Source organism: Pinus tabuliformis, chromosome 5_1 (genome assembly GCF_031772625.1).
Source record: "Pinus tabuliformis cultivar Carrire ecotype Pingquan chromosome 5_1, CPIR1, whole genome shotgun sequence".
Classification (NCBI taxonomy): domain Eukaryota; kingdom Viridiplantae; phylum Streptophyta; class Pinopsida; order Pinales; family Pinaceae; genus Pinus; species Pinus tabuliformis.
This window is the reverse complement of record NC_142305.1, coordinates 686,688,008-686,707,864: the sequence shown is the minus strand read 5'-3', so window position 1 is coordinate 686,707,864 and position 19,857 is coordinate 686,688,008. Positions and strand designations below refer to the sequence as shown.

At 35.4% G+C, this 19,857-nt stretch overlaps 1 protein-coding gene across 1 annotated transcript; it reads right to left on the bottom strand.

The window, feature by feature from the left end:
* Positions 1–2,097: 2,097 nt before the first annotated feature.
* Positions 2,098–3,606, bottom strand: LOC149166809 (putative UPF0481 protein At3g02645). The gene has a single exon (XM_089430270.1). The coding sequence runs from the start codon at positions 3,604–3,606 to the stop codon at positions 2,098–2,100; it is 1,509 nt and encodes a 502-aa protein (XP_089286396.1).
* Between the last annotated feature and the right edge of the window lie 16,251 nt (positions 3,607–19,857).

Sequence of the window (19,857 nt, the reverse complement as noted above, 5' to 3'; positions counted from 1 at the left end):
AATCAAATCTATTTTAAGGCAAGTAAAAAAAACGTATTTAGGCAAGTAAAAAAAACGTATTTGGAGTTTGAATTGGTTGATTAAGCATGCATTAGGGTTCTTATTGGTAGAAAATATGATTTAAAATCTTTTGCCTTACTCTCATAGATGGTTCAAGGAATTGCAACAATATTTAGAGTACTCAACCTTTTACTTAACTATGCAATATTAAACTTGTCTCTCAAAAACAATAACTATTCTATCGAAATAAAACATAATTTATTCATGAATGCTACAACATTTAAATTATAATAAAAAAAAAGTATCAAAACTTTAACTTAAATGAAGAATTTATGAATAAATGAAAATACAACCACTAATAAATAAACAAAATAATTTATAAAAAAAATTGAGGTTTATTTGTACATTAAAATATGAACATAAAAGGCAAAACTCAAATATATGTATCAACATTTTTGCCGCAGTAAGTTATGCGCAATGAAGAACATAGTGAATAGGTTTAGGCGATGTTGGACCTTGAATGTCTTAACTTGCACACTTGAGAAGACTGCCAACTTAATTAACTTAAATACAGTGCATATATTATTAAAAATAAAGGTTAACAAAGTTTCAATTTAGAAGTTTGTTGTGTATATAGTTATAATAGAAATTAAAAACTAAAAATTTAATTATGTCTTTCAAGTTTTACTTACTTGCCATTTATATAAAAAAACACACAAACAAATTACGGATAATTTTGCTAATTCTCTTCTCAACGAAGACATTGCTATTATAGATATTCATTTGGATGATAAGACGTCCCCAATAGCTAAACTTAGGGAAAAATAGTGAACTCTCAAATCTTGATGAATTTCATTGCCAAAAAACTATTTATTTATAAAACACAAAGAACAAAGCCCATGTACCTATTTCCTCCCAACTTGCCCACAAATACCTATAATAGTTGAACAAGTACTTTCTTATAAAATATGATAAAAGTGAATTACAGTTCATACTTTGTTAAAATTCACAAGTTAAAAACAAAACATACAAATACCTTTCTAGTGGTTTTAATAGTGATAAAAGCAAAAAAAAAACCTTAAGAGTGATGGATAAAGTTGAATTAAATTTTATTATCATCCCAAATTTTCACCAAAATTAAAGATGGATAACTAGCTAGCTATGAATAAGATAGAATTAACTGTGTGACTTTGCTATAATTTTAAAAAAATTATTTTTTATGAAAATAAAACCACAAAACTATCATCATATATTCTTTTTAAGCTAACATTACCTCTTACAAAATATATTTTTTTCTATCTATTTAAATTAATGATTATTTTAGAATTAGAAGGGAGCTACTAGGGATGATTCCACTTATCTTCCTTTTATTTCTGATCAACCAATATTAAACTCACATGACGATTAAAACGACTTCAAATCCACAACCCTCTACCTTCGACCTTAATCCGATGGATTCGACGAGAACAGTATAACGAAAGGCGTTGAGACAACCTGTAAATAGTTAACTGTGGGCTGGGATGGAGGCTTCCATCTCAACTTGGAGATGCTGAGATACACCGTCAACTTGGATGTTCCTTAAAGTAGGATGCGTGTGGGTTGAAAACGCTTGGAAAGCACCAAAAGCTCTCTCTCAACTCGCAGAACCCGAAAGAAAAGATGCGTTATAATGGAATATAAGGGAATTTCAAAATAAGGAGAGTGCCATCAAGGTGGTGCCACCTGTACATTCACTCGGAGTTAGGTATTCAATCGATTCAGATTTGTTTGGTGCGGTGCCATGGCTTTGGAGTCTAGATTGGTGGTATCGATACTTTGGCGACATGGTTTTGGTGGTATTGGTATTTTGGCCACAACTAATATATTTTATTAATTATAAAAATACATATATCTTTATTAATTATAATAATACATAGTATCCAAAAACACATTGTAATTGAATGCATTCCTAACCTTTATAAATTAGCTGTATCCAATTGAATATATGATACTAATAGTACGACTGGTTGACATAAACCCAAACACAAAGGAACGGATATAAAGCAGTTCAACAATGCCTATCCAGTGCGCCGCTGGGTAAACAAAGCACCCGAGCGTTTAGACTTGTTCCCATAACGATATTGCACTCCAGTTGTTACCATGAGAGATCAACAATTCGACCACAGCACAGTAAGCCTGTATAGCGGTCAGGACCAGCCCCAGGAACACGGCGAATGAACCTAAAAACTTCCACGTCGACACAATGTTAATAAATTCCCCAAACGTCCTTTTCACTTTGCCCTTCCAATACTTTGTTTGGAGGACGTCCTCGAGATCCCCAGAGAAGACAACAGAAATAACCTCAGGCGATGGTGGAAGGAAGGGTTGGCTCACGCCCTTCCACATATTGAGTATGCCCTCGTCTGTTAACAGACGGTCACCTCGAATAATGACACCTCCATCAACGAGTAGGCCAACGTCATCAGGCGACTGGAGAAGGTACCCCATCAGGGCAACGTAACGTGTCACGGGCTTCAGATTAGTGTTGGTGTTGTTGAACTCCAGGGCGAGCATGTTCCTCAACACCACTTCGGTGTGCATATCTGATACAGTGATCTCAGGAAGGTAGAGCGTGGCGGAGCATTTGTCAAATCGGATCTGATTGGGCAGCGTGGAGAACGATTTGAATCTAATCCCACCCCTCGACAAATGGCCAGCACTGATTCCTTCGAAAAACGTACGCTCACTTTTTGCGAGCCGAGGGAGACAACAACAGACCATAGCGAGACAACAAGAGGCGCATGTAACAAAAACAATGTCCTTCAACGTTTGCCATGGTGTGCTCCTCTGGTGGTGACCCTCACCAGTTTGTATATCCAGAAATTTCGAAACGAATGCGTGCATGCAACCCAGCAAATGCCTCTCCTTTGCCACTTCATCAATATCCATCATGTGTGGCGGGAAAGGAGAGAGCTCTGCCAATGTTGTCTGCAATAGTTGATAAAAGTTGCAGTCTGCAACAGTGTTCACCTCCTCAAAAACTCCCTGCAACACGGCCAGCGGCATCTGATTCTCTAGCTTCAGAATATCGTGATTGATATACGGGTATACACTCATCATGTCATCAACTGACGTGGACTGATCATTGTCTGAAAGACTGATCAAGAAACATAAGAGAAAGGATGAATCTACGGCTATCATGAGAGCGAAGTTCTTAGAGTACTCGTCTTCTGTATTACTATTAATTGGCCAGTGATAGAAATGCTCAATCTGCTGCAGGTTCTTTTCTATAAATTCAACTATGGAGTTGAAGCTCTTCCCACAATTTCGCAGTTTCTGTGAGAGTTTGGCGGCTGACTTGCCTTTATACGCCTCCGCCGTCGAAATTTTACCTCCCCCACAAGAAGAGTCAATGTCTTTTTCCAATTTCCCATGGTGGTAAGGTCCGAGCGAGAACATTTGAGGAATGTAGGCCTCTTGTTTCGCATTTAGCAGAGGCGTAGCCACGCGCAGAATCGGATCTGCGTCTTCTTCAGAGTGCTCATCTGCGTCTGCTTCAGGATTCTCATGAAGCATATGTGTAATTTGTACAACCCACTCTTCCCGAAACAGCAGCACTTCCGCCATCAATGTAGTGAATGCAATCTAATCAGCACCGCTCAACACCCCTACTTCTTTGAGGTGGCAGATCAATAAGAAATGAGCGTTTGCTTCTTTATCACAACAAATATTTAGTTGCTGAGATTTGATTGTAATATCATTTAGGGTTGGTGAAAAATCGATAACGATATATATATACACGTTAAATTATTATATCAAAAGTTACTGTTTCATCCAGAAAAAACGTTTAGTTGGACACATTTTGCTGTATAGTGGGTGAGAAATTGATGTTCAGAGTGGGTGAGAAATTGATGATTATATATGCAGTTGCATGAATCTGGCATTAGTTTTATTCGCCTTACAGCATGGCTTCAGAGCATGTAAGGTGAGGTTGGTGGACAGCTTTGCATTGGTTGTAAGCATAACACGTCCGATCTTGATTTGCTTGTGAGTGGTTGAGTAGGCCAATCCGGTGCACATGCCATTTTTTTCATAAAACACGGTTAGCCAATCAAACTCATTAGGTTAGGTTGAAAAATGGTGGATTTGGGTTCGTTTAACAACTTCTCTTTTGGGTAGGTATTTTTATTATTCTTTAATTCAAACTGTATAAGATTACCATAATTAAATAACAATTTTACTTATTTCGTAGAGTTTACGGTGCGACCAATATATTTTTATTTAAATTAAAATTTATTTGTATACTTGTTAAAGATAGACCTTGTATTTATGTTTATGTTTGACAGAATAACTATTTATTAGGGATAAGCAGTTGCGATTAAAATTATAAGATAATTAATTTAGAATAATTAATTGATGAATATCATTTTTTAGTTTAAAAAAAATTGTATTTAAAAAGATTTGATCCTTATCATGTTTTGATGAATAGCATTTTTTTAGTTTAAAAAAAATTGTATTTAAAAATATTTGATCCTTTAAACATTTAGTAAATCCAAAATTAAAATAAATTTAAAAATAAAAAATTACTTGAATGAGAATGACACTTTTCTGAATTCTAATGCTCGATGATGTTGCGGCTGTTAATCTGAATTGAGCAAAGGTTCAACTGAAGATGAAGGCGATGGAGTGGATCGATGGCATGTTCTCTATCAGTAGCAAGTGCGAGCTAGATCTAGGTGCGATGAAGTCGATCTAAGGGTCTGACACCACCTCGTTTTTCAACAGGGATATGCGGTTTGGTTCTCTTGTGCATGCCGATGTTGATCATGGGGATTTTTTCTAACACTCAGATCCCCTCAGATTTTAGATTTTCATTAAAAACCTAATTAGGAAATCTTTGGATTCTGTGGAAAACCTGGAACACACTATCCAGATCGATATGGGTATTCCAACAACACTTTAGGTTCTCGAATATGAAGGCAAAGTGCTACAAGACGCAGATTAGTTAGAAGATTATGGAGTGGGAAAGGAAGCAACCGTTATTTTGAGTCTGAGAATGAGGAGAGGGTCTTCAACCCACATAAACATTAATGCAAACACTAAAAATTTTAACGGATCTATATCATTCAAAGATGCACTCAAAGGAAAGAATGTTGCTCCAATCCAACAACGTCATATTATCCAGGACTTTACATAATCGAGCAAATGGACAAGATAATAGCTATGGAGGTAATATCCCTGGAGATAAAATCTGATTTTGTCGATTTTCAAATTACAAAATTAATTTATCAGTTTAACAGTTTTTGGCTGAAGCTATAATATTTTTATGAATGGATGTATTCTTCTTTGACAACAAAGTGTGATATTTATTTATGCTCAAAAGGTTTTTTCATAGTCCATTTTGAAACACAACAAGAACGAGACAAAGTTCTTAATGAAGGACAGTTGTTCTCGGGTAGGGTCTAGCTCTTTGTAACCCCATGATTTCCAGGTTTTGATGCAATGAACATGGTGGTAACAACAATGCCAGTATGGGGAAGGTTACCAAACCTTCCCCTCCCTTTGTGGCATCATAATTCTTGGAAGACATCAGAATTATCTTTGGAAAATTCACAAAAATAGACTTGAACAAAACATCAAAAGGAATTTTTACTTTTTCCACAATATGTGTTGAGATTGGACTTAGCAAGGGTCTCCCCTATCGCCTTTTTTTTAAAACATGAAAATTTTCAGTGGACATAGGTACTCTACTACGAGAACATGCCTTTTAGGTGTTGATATTGTTTCCAAACATGGCATATACAAAATTCTTGTCTTCAAACAAAAAAAGAAATAAAAAAAAATAGGTAAGTCCCAAAGCAGAAGGGATGACAATTCCCAAACAACTCAGAAGACAAAAGAAAAAGAACTCAAAGAAAAACACGTGAACTAAAAAATACAAACTCAAACCAATGGTGGTGAAGAGGACAAAACTAGACCAAAGGAAGACTCTCAAGGGGGCAAATCAAAAGATATCATAGTTCCAGATTAGCACAAAAAAAGAATTACCCATAGGAAAAAAATTAAAGAAGCCTACAATAATCACATAGGAAAAAAATTAAAAAAGCCTAAAATAATCACATGTATCTAAAGTTTCCAAAAAAAATAAATGAAAGTCAGATGACAATGGTAACAACCACACCAATTAAAAGGTTTGGTGAAAGGTGGAAAGAAAAAAGAAATTATATAGTTTTTATCATACTTAACCCTAAAAATTATTACTTTTCAATTATTAATCTATTTATGGAATAGAAAGAAGCAACAATGGCATTTGAAAGGTCTTCTAGGGTTTTGAACATCTGGAGGGCCGAGGGATGATCCAACAATAAGTTATATGTCCCCTTGGTTGGTTTCAATGATTGTTGGAGTGACGTGACTTGCCCATGGAAGCAATGGTCCTAGCGTGGATTTTAAAATATATAAACATTACTTTTATAAAAATATATTTTAAAATAAAAAATTATATTAAATTTTTAAAATATACATATTTATATAAAAATTAAATATTATATAAAAATTAAATATTATATAAAAATGTAAATTATTTAAGGAAAAATTATATTTTTAACTCACATAAATATTGTGTAATAATATATAAAAAAAATAATTTAATAATATTTATATATGTTTTAAAGATGAAATTCAACTCATTAATTATACATAATTGCAAGCAATAGAAGCCCAAATATGTTCTTAAAATGGCAATAATAATCAAAGTTAAAATGTACTTAATCCCCTACATAGACCGCTCGAGAATTTTTTATCAACGTATAGTGAATTAAATCAAAAGCACTCCTCGAAAATGCCTTACACTTATTGCTTCTCCCAATACCAATGAGGAAAGTTTCTTATCTCACTCCTATATATCTTCATTCATGCCCCCACAACAATATTATGGATGAATTGATTTTCATTGATTTTCATTTTTTTTGAGAGATATTATGGATGAACTGATTTTCATTTTTAGAGAGTGTATAAAAATTACATTAATATTATTAGCATAATCACATTAAAAGTATTAATATAGGTAGTATAAATTGAAGGCTTCATATGTATCTATTATTAATAAATATACCTTTTGTATCTACCAAAATATCTACTATTGATAAATATACCATTTGTATCTACCAAAAAAGTACTATTGCAATAAAAATATTAGTATTATCCTTATAACTAATAATTATTATTTGTTTATAATAATTATTATTTAATATTAAATGTTATTTATTATTATTTAATTTGAAATTATGTAATATAAATATGAACCCTTAGATTAATAAACTCTAGGGATTGATATTATAAACCCAAGAGAATAATAAACCCAAGGGGTTAATACTAAAACCCCAAGGGGCTATAAACCAAAGGGAATAATATTAACCTGAGGGATAATAAACCCAATGGATTGTTACTAAAAATCATAGGGTTTATATTCCCTTGGGTTTATAGTATTAATCCCTTGGGTTTACAATATCAATCCTTTGGGTATATTAATCTAAGTGTTCATATTTCTAGGGTATAATATTATTCATAGGTTTACAATATTAGTCCCTTAGGTTCAATATAAATCATGGTCAACGAAGGGTTTATATACCTTGGATTTATAATATTAGTCCATTGGGTTTAATAATATTGGTCCCTGGGGTTTATAATACCTTGAAGTTATAGTATTAACCCTTGAGTTTATAATATCAATCCCTTCAGTTTACTAATGTAAAGGTTCATGTTCCTAGTGTTTAAAACTAAAACCCCAAGGGATTATGAACCAAAAGTAATAATATTAACCCAACTAATGATAAACCCAAAGGATTAATAATAAAAACCCAAAGAATTATCAACCCAAGGGAATAATATTAAACCTTAGGGATTAATATTATAAACCCAACGTATATAAACCCTAAGAAAAATATTATAAACTCAAAAATAAACATGGTTGAAAATGGTTGATTTTCAATTTGAGACAATCCTTGTCACAATGAGAAGTTGGACCATGGTTGAGCATGGTCAACCATCTTTATTCTAGGGTTTATAATATTTATCTTATGGTTTATATACCTTGGGTTTATAATATTAATTCACCTAGGTTTATAATCTCTTAAGTTTAATTCTAAAAATCCAAGGAATTATAAACCCTAGGGAATAATATTAGACCTCAGGGATTAATATTAATTACAAACCCTATAAATAATATTATACCCTTGGAAGGTTATATCATTGGGTTTTTAGTATTAAACTGAAGGGATTATAAACCTAAAAGAATAAAATTAAACTCACAGAATTAATATTATAAAACCAATGTATATAAACCTTAAGATTTTAAATACCTTCCAATAAAAATGGTTAGACATGGTCAACTATGGTCCAACTTCACATTATGACAATCATTATCTCAAAATGAAAATCAACCATTTTCAACTATATTTATTTTAAAATTTATAATATTTATCTAAAAATTTATATACAATAATTACATATAATTACAAAACAATAGAAACCCCAAATATATAATAATCAAGGTTAAAATGTACTTAATCTCTTACATAGACCGCTCGAGGATTTTTTATCAACGTAAAGTGAATTAAATCAAAAGTGCTGGTCGAAAATGCATTACACCGATTGCTTCTCCCCATACCAATGAGGAAAGTTTCTTAGTTCACTCCTGCATATCTTTATTCATGCACCCTATGGTATAATCAACCTCCATTTTTGTAGAGAGTGTGTATAGAAATAACATTAATATTATTAGTAACTGCCCAGCATCATGGTGGTGCCTTGTTTGTTGGTTCCAATGCTATCTTGAACGTTGACGCATCTACAATCTTGAGATTATCAACTCCTTTCACCTAATACCTCTTGTCAACTACAGACGCAACTCCTTTCAGTTGATATCTCTTGTCAACCATAGAGCGAGCTTAACATCGTGCATGGTGATGCCATATTATGCTCAAGGTATCATGCTAGAACTGTGCCATGGCTGCGTCGTCCGACATGTTCTTTGTCAACGCCTACCCAGTGAAGTTGAAGTCATGAAAGGAATCAGCATTAAATTTCCACAGAGATGGTGTTGAGGAGATCAGCGATCACCCACATGACATCCACGCATCTCTGGAGGTTCAGAGGGTGAGAATAATAGTTGTATCGAGGATCGCTACTGCGTAACCACATGTCTCCTCTCGATAATGGAAATACCAGCTCCTCGCCAATTACCTCGGTATAAAGTTTAAACATTGTTATTAATCGGGCCTTGTGGGGATGCGTTGATGGCTCTGTTCACAAAATCCAAACAAAACAGTGCAACGTTGTTATTAATGGCACCTTGTGGGGATGCGTTGATGACTCTGTTCATAAAATCCAAATAAAGCAGTGAATTTGTTATTTTATATTTTTTTGTTAGGCCAAGCAGTAACTCCTCAAGGCAAAAATGATTCGTATGTTTTATTCCATCAAGTAGGTCTTCATTATATACATGAGGGAGAGACTGTTCACTTCATCTCCCGATGACTGTTCATATTTCTTATTTATCTATTTACATTATATTCACCCAATCCTGAGGATTAGGTGTCAACATTCCCCCCCTTAATCTGAAGGGATGTTGGTGAGTCCAAGCATCATTTTGAATCGTTCAAGCTTTTCTCTTCCAAGCGCTTTGGTGAAGATGTCTGCAATTTGCTCATTAGTGGAACAATGATGGAGATGGATTGTTTTGGCCTCAACATGATGTCAAATCAGATGATATTTAGTATTTATGTGCTTCGTTCGATCATGGAACTTTGGGTTCTTGGCCAACTTTATTGCAGAGGTATTGCCAATCATGAGTGGAGTTGATTGTACTTGTTTTACCTACAAATCTTCAAGAATTTTCCTGAGCCACACAATTTCTTTTGTTGCTTCAGCTGCTGCCATTTATTCTACTTCTGTTGTGGAATCTGTTGGAACTGATTGTTTGTGTGATCTCTAGGAGACAACTCCTGATCCAAGACTCATAGCATATCCTGAAGTAGATACCCTAGTTTATTTGTCTCCATCAAAGTCTGAATCAGAGTATTCAATCAAGCTGAAGTCGTCCACCTGTGTATACTTGATTCCAAAGTCTTGAGTTCCCTTCCAGTACCTTAGAACTCTTTTTGCAGTAGACCAATGTCCCTCACAAGGCTTTTGCATAAACTTGGAGAGGATTCCAACAACAAACGAAATGTCTGGTCTGGTAGTAGTTAGGTAGTTGAGACTTCCTACAAGCTATCTATACTTTGTTGCATCCTCAAATTCTTTTCCTTCAATAGATGTGAGATTTAAGTTTTGTTCCATTGGAGTAGTAAGAGGATTGCATTCTGTCATGCCTAACCTGTTCAACAGATCTCCAATGTATTTCCTTTGAGCAAGAAATATGGACTTCAGATGTTGGGTTACTTCAATGCCATGATAGTAATGAACATAGCCCAAATCAGTCATTTCAAAACTTTTCCCCAATTCCTTCTTTATGGATGCAATGTAGCTTTCATTGTTCCTTGTCATCAAAAGATCATCTACATATACCACAAGATATACAACTCTTTTTCCAACTTTCTTGACAAATAAAGTTGCATCATCAAGATCATAATGTTTGAAATTGAGTTTCAGAAGATGCTCAGTTAGTTTTTCATACCAGGCTCGCGGCGCTTGTTTGAGGCCATACAAGGACTTCACAAGTTTGCATACTTTATGTTCATGTCCTTTCATATAAAATCCTTCAGGCTGAGGGATAAAAACATTCTCTTTTAGATCTCCATTTAAGAAAGCAGTTTTTACATCCATTTGATGGACTTTCCAACTGTTCTGAGCTGCTAGGGAAAAGAGTGTCCAGATGGTAGCCCATTTTGCTGTGGGGGCAAAAGTCTCCTCATAATCAACCCCTTCCTTCTGTGCAAAACCTTTTGCCACAAGCCTAGCTTTGTGCTTGTCAAGTGAGCCATCAGCTTTATACTTGTTCTAGTAGACCCACTTGCAGCCAATTGGTTTGGTTCCTAATGGAGGATCAACCAGCTTCCAAGTGCCATTCTTTATGAGGGCATCATACTCCTTTTGCATTTCTTCTTTCCATTCATCATGAGAAGCAGCTTCTTTGAAGGAAGTTGGTTCAAAATCTGTACACAAGTTCAATTCATAATCATAAGAAACATCCATATCAACAGGTGAATTAGAGTCATCTACATCACCTCCATTTTGCCGGTTTGAATTTCTAGTTCCTGTCTTTCCAATCTCATCCGGATGAACACTTTCAAGTGTCTTTGTCAGCCACTTTGGGGGACCTCTCTCAGATGGTCCAGGCTACTCCGTTGATTGAGTTGGGACTGAATCAAGGTTGAGTGTCCCAATTCTATCAATGACATCACTTAAAGCATCATCCGTTGTTGGAGTTTCATGCGGGGGAGAGTGTTCTTCTGAAGAAGATTCCACATGTTGATCTAGTATAGGAATCCCCCCTTCAAGATGTGGAATCTGATTATCAAATTCTTGAAATGATTTTGCATTTGTGAATATATCCAAATGGTCAAGTTGGTACTCAACAACATTGTCAGTTTTGGATGATTCAAGAAAAATTACATCTCTAGATACAACAAACTTTTTATTTACTTCATCATAGAGATGGTATACTTTGGAGGTGTTTGAATACCCCGAGAAGATACACTTACGACTTCTGGCACCAAGTTTGTTTCTATGTACCTTTGGTATCAAAGCATAATAGGTGGAACCAAAGACCCTAAGATGCTTTACCGAAGGAACATGTCCATACCACATTTCATATGGAGTCTTGTTTCTAATAGCATTAGATGGACATCTATTCTTTATATATGCAGCACAAAGAACAGCATCATCCCAAAACATTATCTTTACATTTTTGAAGAAGAGCATGGATCGTACCATATTTAAGATTGTCCTATTCATTCTTTCAGCTACACCATTCTATTGGGGATTATAAGGTACAGTTGTTTGACGTTTGATCCCATGTTGGCGAAGATAGTTTTCAAATTCATTTGATGTGTATTATTTTCCATTATCAGTGAGAATAGACCCAATATGATATTGTGCATCATTTTCAATCCATTTATGAAAATTCTTGAATGTTTGAAAAGCATCAGATTTGTTCTTCAATAAATAAACCCAACACATTCTGGTGTAGTCATCAATAAATGTCATCATATAGTTATTTCCATTTGCAGAAGGAACAGGCATTGGACCACATAAATCTGAATGAATGAGTTCAAGTTTTCTATCTGCTCTTGAATGTGAATCATGAAAAGATTGTTTGCTATGCTTTCCTAGAATGCAAGCATCACATTACTTAAGTTTCCTAGGAATTGTAGGCAAACCAGCAACACCATTTTTCTTCAACAAGCGGAGGCTGTCATAGTTCAAATGTCCAAATCTAGCATTCCATAATAAACTTGATGGAAGAGTACCTTCTTCATGATGAGAATTGTATGAGAAATGTTGTGCAACAGCAAAGGTTCCTTGCAGCTTAAGAAGCCTTTCCTCTTCTATTCCCCTCATGACAAGTGAGTGGTCAGATGCTTTTCTCACCTCAAGCTTGCCATCAAACATATGAATGGAGTGACCTTGCTGGCAGATGTGAACCAAGGAAAGCAAGTTTCTCTTCAGCTGTGGGAGATATAGAACATGGTGCAGAAGAAAGTCTGGAAGGCTAAGCAATTTAAGCCTGATTGTGCCAAGCCCTGATGGCTTGATTTTTGATTGGTCTGCAAAGTATACTGCTCCATCAACATTGTTAGTAAATTCTTCAAAAAAATATTTTCTATGAGTCGTGTGGCAGGTTGCTCCTAAGTCAAGCAACCAATCATTTTTCCAAGAAGCAAGTGAAGCATTAAATAAATCTTCGTTTACTCCAATGTTACATTGTCCCACAACATAGTGAGCGGATTTAGGTGCTTTACCTTTGTCTGTATCATCAGTTTTACCTTTCTGTTGGTTTCTTTGGTGCTCAATTTTGTCCCATGGTAGCTTGCATGTAGAGGCATCATGTGATCCATTTCTTTTGCAGCAAATGTAGTGCAAATCTGCCTTTTCTCCTTGAGAGTGTCTACCCCCCTGCGTCTGAAATATCTTCCTCTTCCTCTTCAACCACCTCTTCCTCTTGAAGAAACTTGAGCAAGATGCTTTTCTTTATGAGAAAGGCACACAGCCTCTTCAAAAGATTCAAGGGCTATTTTCTTTCCAAAAGCTTTCTCTCTTTTAGCAAACTTTTTCAAAAGAGAGTCAAAGGTGATATCTTTGAGATTACCATTTTCTTGCAATGACTCAAGATAATTGGAGTAAGTAGGATAAAGTGCCTTGAGAAAAGCGATAAGAGGAATATCCAATTCAACCTTAGTGGATTTGATATCATGCATTATAGACTTTACTTCAGATGCAAGAGCAAGAAGATCATTATTTTGCAGTTCAAGAGTGAAGAGTTTAATCATGAGTTGAACAACTTCAAGCGCAAAATGTGAGTCATAAAGTTCTTTCAGCTTTTGTAAGGCTTCAAAGGTAGTTGAAAATGGCAAAATATGGCGACTCACCTCTTCATTTACAGATGCTGCAATTAATGCATAAGCCTTGCTATTCTTGTTTTCCCAAATGACGAGCTCTTTGTCTGATGTAGGTTATTCTGGCTCTTTGTCTCCGTCTCCAATACGCAATCCTTTCCATAGGCATCTCTTAGTGGAATTTGACATTTTAATGATTTTCTTAATTAATTTTTTTTATAAGATGGTTTAAATTGAAAGATGTCAATATATTCTCTTTTTAGACACTCCATCAATTAATAGAAAGTGATAACTTCATTGCAAATCTAAATCACATGTTTAAACCATAGTTAAATTAAATTTTTACAAAACACAATTAAAATTTTACTATGTCTAATATTCATAACCACTTATAAGAATTGGTGGAAAAAAAATAAAAATAACAAATTGAAATGGTTCATATTCTCAAACGTAGGGCCATTGAACCATTTTCCAGGTGTTTTAGCGAGTCCATTACCTCTATGGCTTCCTAAGTGTTACAAATTCCTTTGGCCACTCCATTAATGGGTGGCTGCCTGTGCATTACTTCCCTCGCCATTTCATGGTTAGGTGATTGCATTTCTAATTGGTCAATGTTTGACATCTATTAGTGGTTGCATATGGATCACTAAATTATGGCACATGTTCAAATGTTTTGAACAATGCCTTTTTGGATGACTGAAAACTATGCAAGATAAATCAATGAGCTATAATTGTCTAAGTGTCTAAACTTTATTACAAGATCATGTGTTTTATCATTCAGTTTAAAACATTGTAATGCTAATTGTGTTATTTCACATTAGGACATATTCGGATGGAGATAATCCCAACTATAGATGGTGGAGCGCCAATGATAAGATCAATTTAAAACAATAAATTTATTCTAGTAAGTTTTTGGATCTAGTTAAGCAATGGAGTAATTTTGAATTGTTTTAACATCTAATAAAAATATTGTTTTAAGTCTAATAAGTCAGCAACACAGAGGAAGGGCACACCACAAGCTGAAGCAATTTAAAATGCTTTGATATTCTTATCTTAACCGCTACAGAATTTGGTCCGATAAAAATTGGCCTATTCCACTAAGTTGTTTATGCGCACAGTGTCTGCCGAAGTGCCCTCATCTCGATGAAATGACCTTTTTCTTTTACCTACATTGAGGTTAATACAATTTTTTAGGCAATGGACATGATCGTCCTAGTCCAACAACATTGAATGGATATCAGCATTACCTTCCTTGTAAGGACACCAAGTTTTACATAAAACTTAAGTTTTTATTGAAACCCTCAAACTCACTATATTATAACTATGTTAACTATACTAGAGTTTCAATATATACATTTTATTATTTTATAAATATAATAGCATATACATTATTATATTATCCACGCCTTCCATAGTTTATATTATAAGGTTTCCTTATATTTCTTGAAATCATAAAATGAGATTTCTTATCTTTATGTGATTCTGGATTGACACTTCTTTCAAATGAGCTACATCACTAAAATTATTATCATAGTAGTGTTTTAGTTTTTATTTTTTAATTTTATACCAACTCATTGTTCGTGACGATATAACTTTAAAATTCACTTAATTCTTAAATATAGTTGAATTGTAATAGTGAAAAGAATCTCAAGATTTCAATAAACCCAATTAGAATAGTGGTGATCCATTATTCACATACATTGTTGGTTGCTATTCAATTATTAACTTTTTCAAATAACGTGATAATTTTGATACATTTTAATAATTCTTATGCAAATAGGGTGATAGATTATTTAAATAACATGAACTTTATTAAAATATTATTTTGGAAAATTTATGAGAATTATATGGGTGATATCAAAATTCATATTAACTCTTACAACCATATTATTAAATGTAGTTGATATATGTCAATAGATGTATATCAATCACATACACAACCATATTAATAAATGTGATTGAAAAATGCTGACAATTATTAATAATATAATCTAATATTAATATTGATAAATATATAATAATACTAACAATAATATTATTACAAAAATAACTTTTTAAATAAATATTATTATTATTAAAATATTTATTTTATTATTATTATTATCATTATTTTTATTATTATTTATTATTTCTTTAATTATTTATTTATTGATAATAATATAATTATTATTAATTAATTTATAAAATAAAAATAATTAATTAATTAAACCCAAAGGGAATAATAAACCCAAGTGATTGATACTAAATCCTTATGGGATTATGATTCGAAGGGAATAATATTAAACCTAAGAGGTTAGTACTATAAAACCAACATATATAAACCCCAAGATAAATATTATAAACCCTAATTTAAATAAATATGGGTTACCATGGTTGATCTTCATATTGAGACAATGCAATGTTGGACCATGGTTGACCATGACTAATTTTCATATCGAGACAATATTTGTCACAATGCGACGTTGAACCATGGTTGACCATGATTGATATTATAAACCCAAGGAAATAATAAACCCAATGGATTATAAACCCAAGATAATTATATTAAACCTAAGGGAATAATTTTAAACCCAAGGAAATAATATAAACTGAGGTATATAAGCCCTAAGATAAATATAATAAACCCTAAAATAAACATGGTTGACCATAGTTGACCATGGTTCATTTTCATATTGAGACAATCTTCATCATAATGCGACACCAGACCATTGTTGACCATGATCGACCATGGTTGACCATAATTGAAATAATAAAACATGGTTGACCATTGTTGATTTTTATATTGAGACAATCTTTTTCACAATGTGATGTTGGACCATTGTTGACAATAGTTGTCACAATGTGAAATTGGAGCATAGTTATTGAGCATGTTTGACCATAATTGATTGATCCAGATTTAAACAGGGACGCAACAAATTACAGATATAACCATAAATATAAAGATGCAATATACATAACACTTCATTTCATTAATATCAAATACTAAGATATGCTTACAAACAGAATGGAAATAAGACTAGCTCGAACAATGGTAGCTTATCTCTGAGAAGAGATGTGGTGGCTACCTGCCTCTGAATTGTGTTACAATGAGGCTCAAAGGGCTATTTATTATTGAGAAACAGTGGAAAACCCTAAACATCCAAAAACCTAACCCTAGGAGATGAAGCACCAAACTATGGGCCTCGTTTGGGTAAATTGGTACATCAACTTCCTGGGGTCATGGCTTTGGCATACGATCTATGTTTGACGCCCAAAATACCTCGTTAGAAAAATCTATCTGAGGTCCCAGTTTTCCCAAAAAATGTCGTTTACGGCCTCAAAATGACTCTGGAAGTTCAGGACCTCAAAAACTACCAAAAATAGTAAATTGTGCTACAAATAAGGAAACTGGAAAACTGAAAGAAACAATGGTGGGGGTCCAACTAGAGTAGGTGGGTGGCAACCAATATCCACCTGGACTATTCATGCCCCCTTAGGAAGCAATGGTACCCATTGCATTGAGTTCCTCCATGAGATGAGTAAAGTTCTGTTGAACTTTGTCCCTGGGGAGCCACTTTCCCTAGTGAAGAAGTTGGCTTGCTTTGACAACTCGATATAGTTGGATCCTTTGTTTTCGAGTGTTCCTGATCTGGGTGTCCATGATTCGATCAGTTGTGGGTTGTTCCATGCAATCTGGATTTAACTCTATAGGTGTGAGCTGTTCTGCAATGTCTGATGTGTCTAGCAATGGTGGGAAGTATGGTCGAAGGCAGTCCACATTGAACACTGGGTGCATGCCAAGGAATGGGGGAATGTTGAGCTCAAAGGCATTATCTCCCACATTTTTCGTAATGGTGTAAGGACCATATCAGAGCGGTCTAAGTTTTCGATAGGCTCCGATAAGGTGTTCCTTCTGCAAATGCAACTAGACTTTGTCGTCAACCTGAAACTTATGTGGCACCCGATGTTGATCATGTCATTGCTTGTACTTAGCATTTGATTTCTCCATAATGTCATGGACCTACTAGCAGATATGTTGGATGTGCTCAATGAAGTTGTTTGCCTTATCGACTTCAGAAATGAGCCGAATCTGCCTGAGTAGCTACAAATGGTATGGCCACATCAATGGGACATAGTGGCTGGAATCCTAAGCCCACCTGAAAAGGGTTGTGGCCAGTCGAGCTGTGGAGAGCCCGATTATAGTTGTGTTGGACATAGGGGAGGCTCTCATCCCATGTTCGTTAACACTTTGAGTTGTACATGCATAGAATACGTACGATCATCCTGTTGACGACCTCTATCTAGCCATCAGTTTGGGGATGGAAAGCTATGGATTTACTAAGCTTGGTGTCTAGCATCGACCAGAGACTGGACCAAAATGTACTGAGGAACCTGCTGTCGCGATCTGAGATGATAGAATGTGGGATCCCAAAGTGTACCCACACTCGTTCAAAGAAGAGTTTAGCAATGGCTTCTTTTTTAATATTCTTCTTGCAGGGCTCCATAATGGCCATATTCGAGAATCTGTCGACAATCACAAAAACACAGTCATTTCCATGCTTAATAGAAGGAAGGCCCAACATGTAATCCATGGAGATGGATTCCCAAGGTCGACTAGGGGTAGGCAGCAAAGTATAGAGGCCTTGCTTCTTGATGGTTGGTTTGGAAATGGTGCAGGTAGTGCAGGGTCTGATGTACTTCCTGACATCTTGTCGAATATTTTGCGAATAGAAATACTTCTGCAGTACTGCCACTATTTTCTAAACCTTGAAATGCCCAGCTGCCCAACTGTAGTGCACTTCCCAAATCAAATTGGCACGCTCGCTTGAAGGAACACAAAGGTGTCCCAGGTAGCATAACAACACATCCTAGAGGTGAAAATCTGGAACTTGTTGATCCTCCAAGAGCGTCTGGTATGTGTGGCCCAATTATGGGTTTCTTTTGTATAGAATTGGCCAATCAGAAGTCTCGTGCCCAGAAGAGTTGAGCACGGTGGTTAATACCACGATCGATGGTTGGCTGAGGTAGTATGCAACATTATTAGTGTTTCCCTTCTTATACTTGATATTCAAATGGAACTGTTGCAGGTATGTGGACCACTTATGATGGTGTTCATTCTACAACTTCCCTTACATCTGTATGAACTGCAGGGGTCGGTGGTCTGTGTGGATGACCATTTCCTTCCCCAAAATGTAATGCTTCAATTGTCAACAGGTCTGCACAATGGAATACATCTCTTTGTCATAAGTGGGATACTTACAGACTGCGTCTGAAAGTGTCGCACTGTGATATGCCACTAGATGCCCCTGTTGAGTAAGGACTACCCTAATAGCATGGTCAGAGACATCTGTCTCGATCTCAAATGGTTGTCACAAGATAGGTAATGTGAGCACTGGTGCAGAGCAGAGGCGATGTTTCAACTCTGCAAATTCCTTCTGTTGAGATTCATAACAAAAGAATTTTGCTTTCACTCCTCCCTTAGTGATTTGACTCAAGGGCCAAGTGATATGAGAGAATCCCAACATGAACCTGCAGTAGAAATTGGCAAGACCCAGAAAGCTGTGGATATCTATCAGAGTGGTTGGGGCTGGCCAATCCCAAATGATTGGCTGGATCCACATGCACCCCCCCATTCATCAATAATATATCACAGATACTAAACATGAGTCATGCCAAAAGTGCATTTCTCCAAATTGGCACACAGCTTATGTTGTCGTAGTGTTTGGAGAACCTGTCGAATGTGGTGGAGGTTATCTTCCCAACGTTGGCTGAACATCAAGATGTCATCAAATTATACCACTACAAATGAGTTGGTGAATGGCTACAATATGTCATCCATCAGCCTCATGAAAGATGAAAGAGCATTCGTCAACCTGAAAGGCATAACCAACCATTCGAAGAGGCCCTCCTTAGCTTTGAAGGCAGTCTTCCACACATCAGAGGGTTTGATTGGTACCTGGTGATATCCAAACTTCAAGTTGATCTTGCTAAAATATTCCCCCCCTTGAGTTGGTCCAAAAGGTCATCAATCCATGGGATCGGGTACCTATTCTAGACAGTGATCTTGTTCAACGCTCGATAGTCAATACAAAGTCTCCAAGTCCCATCCTTCTTCTATACCAACACGATTAGGCTCCCACAGGGGGAGGAACTCGGCCGGATGTAACCTTTCTGCAGTAGCTCCTGAATCTGCCTCTTGATTTCGTTGTTTTCTAGAACGGAGTGTCGATAGTTTGGTCCATTGTGCAATGGCACATGTGGGTTCAGATCGATGGAGTGCTTGACCTGACATTGCAGAGGCACCCCTACGGGGAAGGTGAAGATGTCCTCATACTCCTCC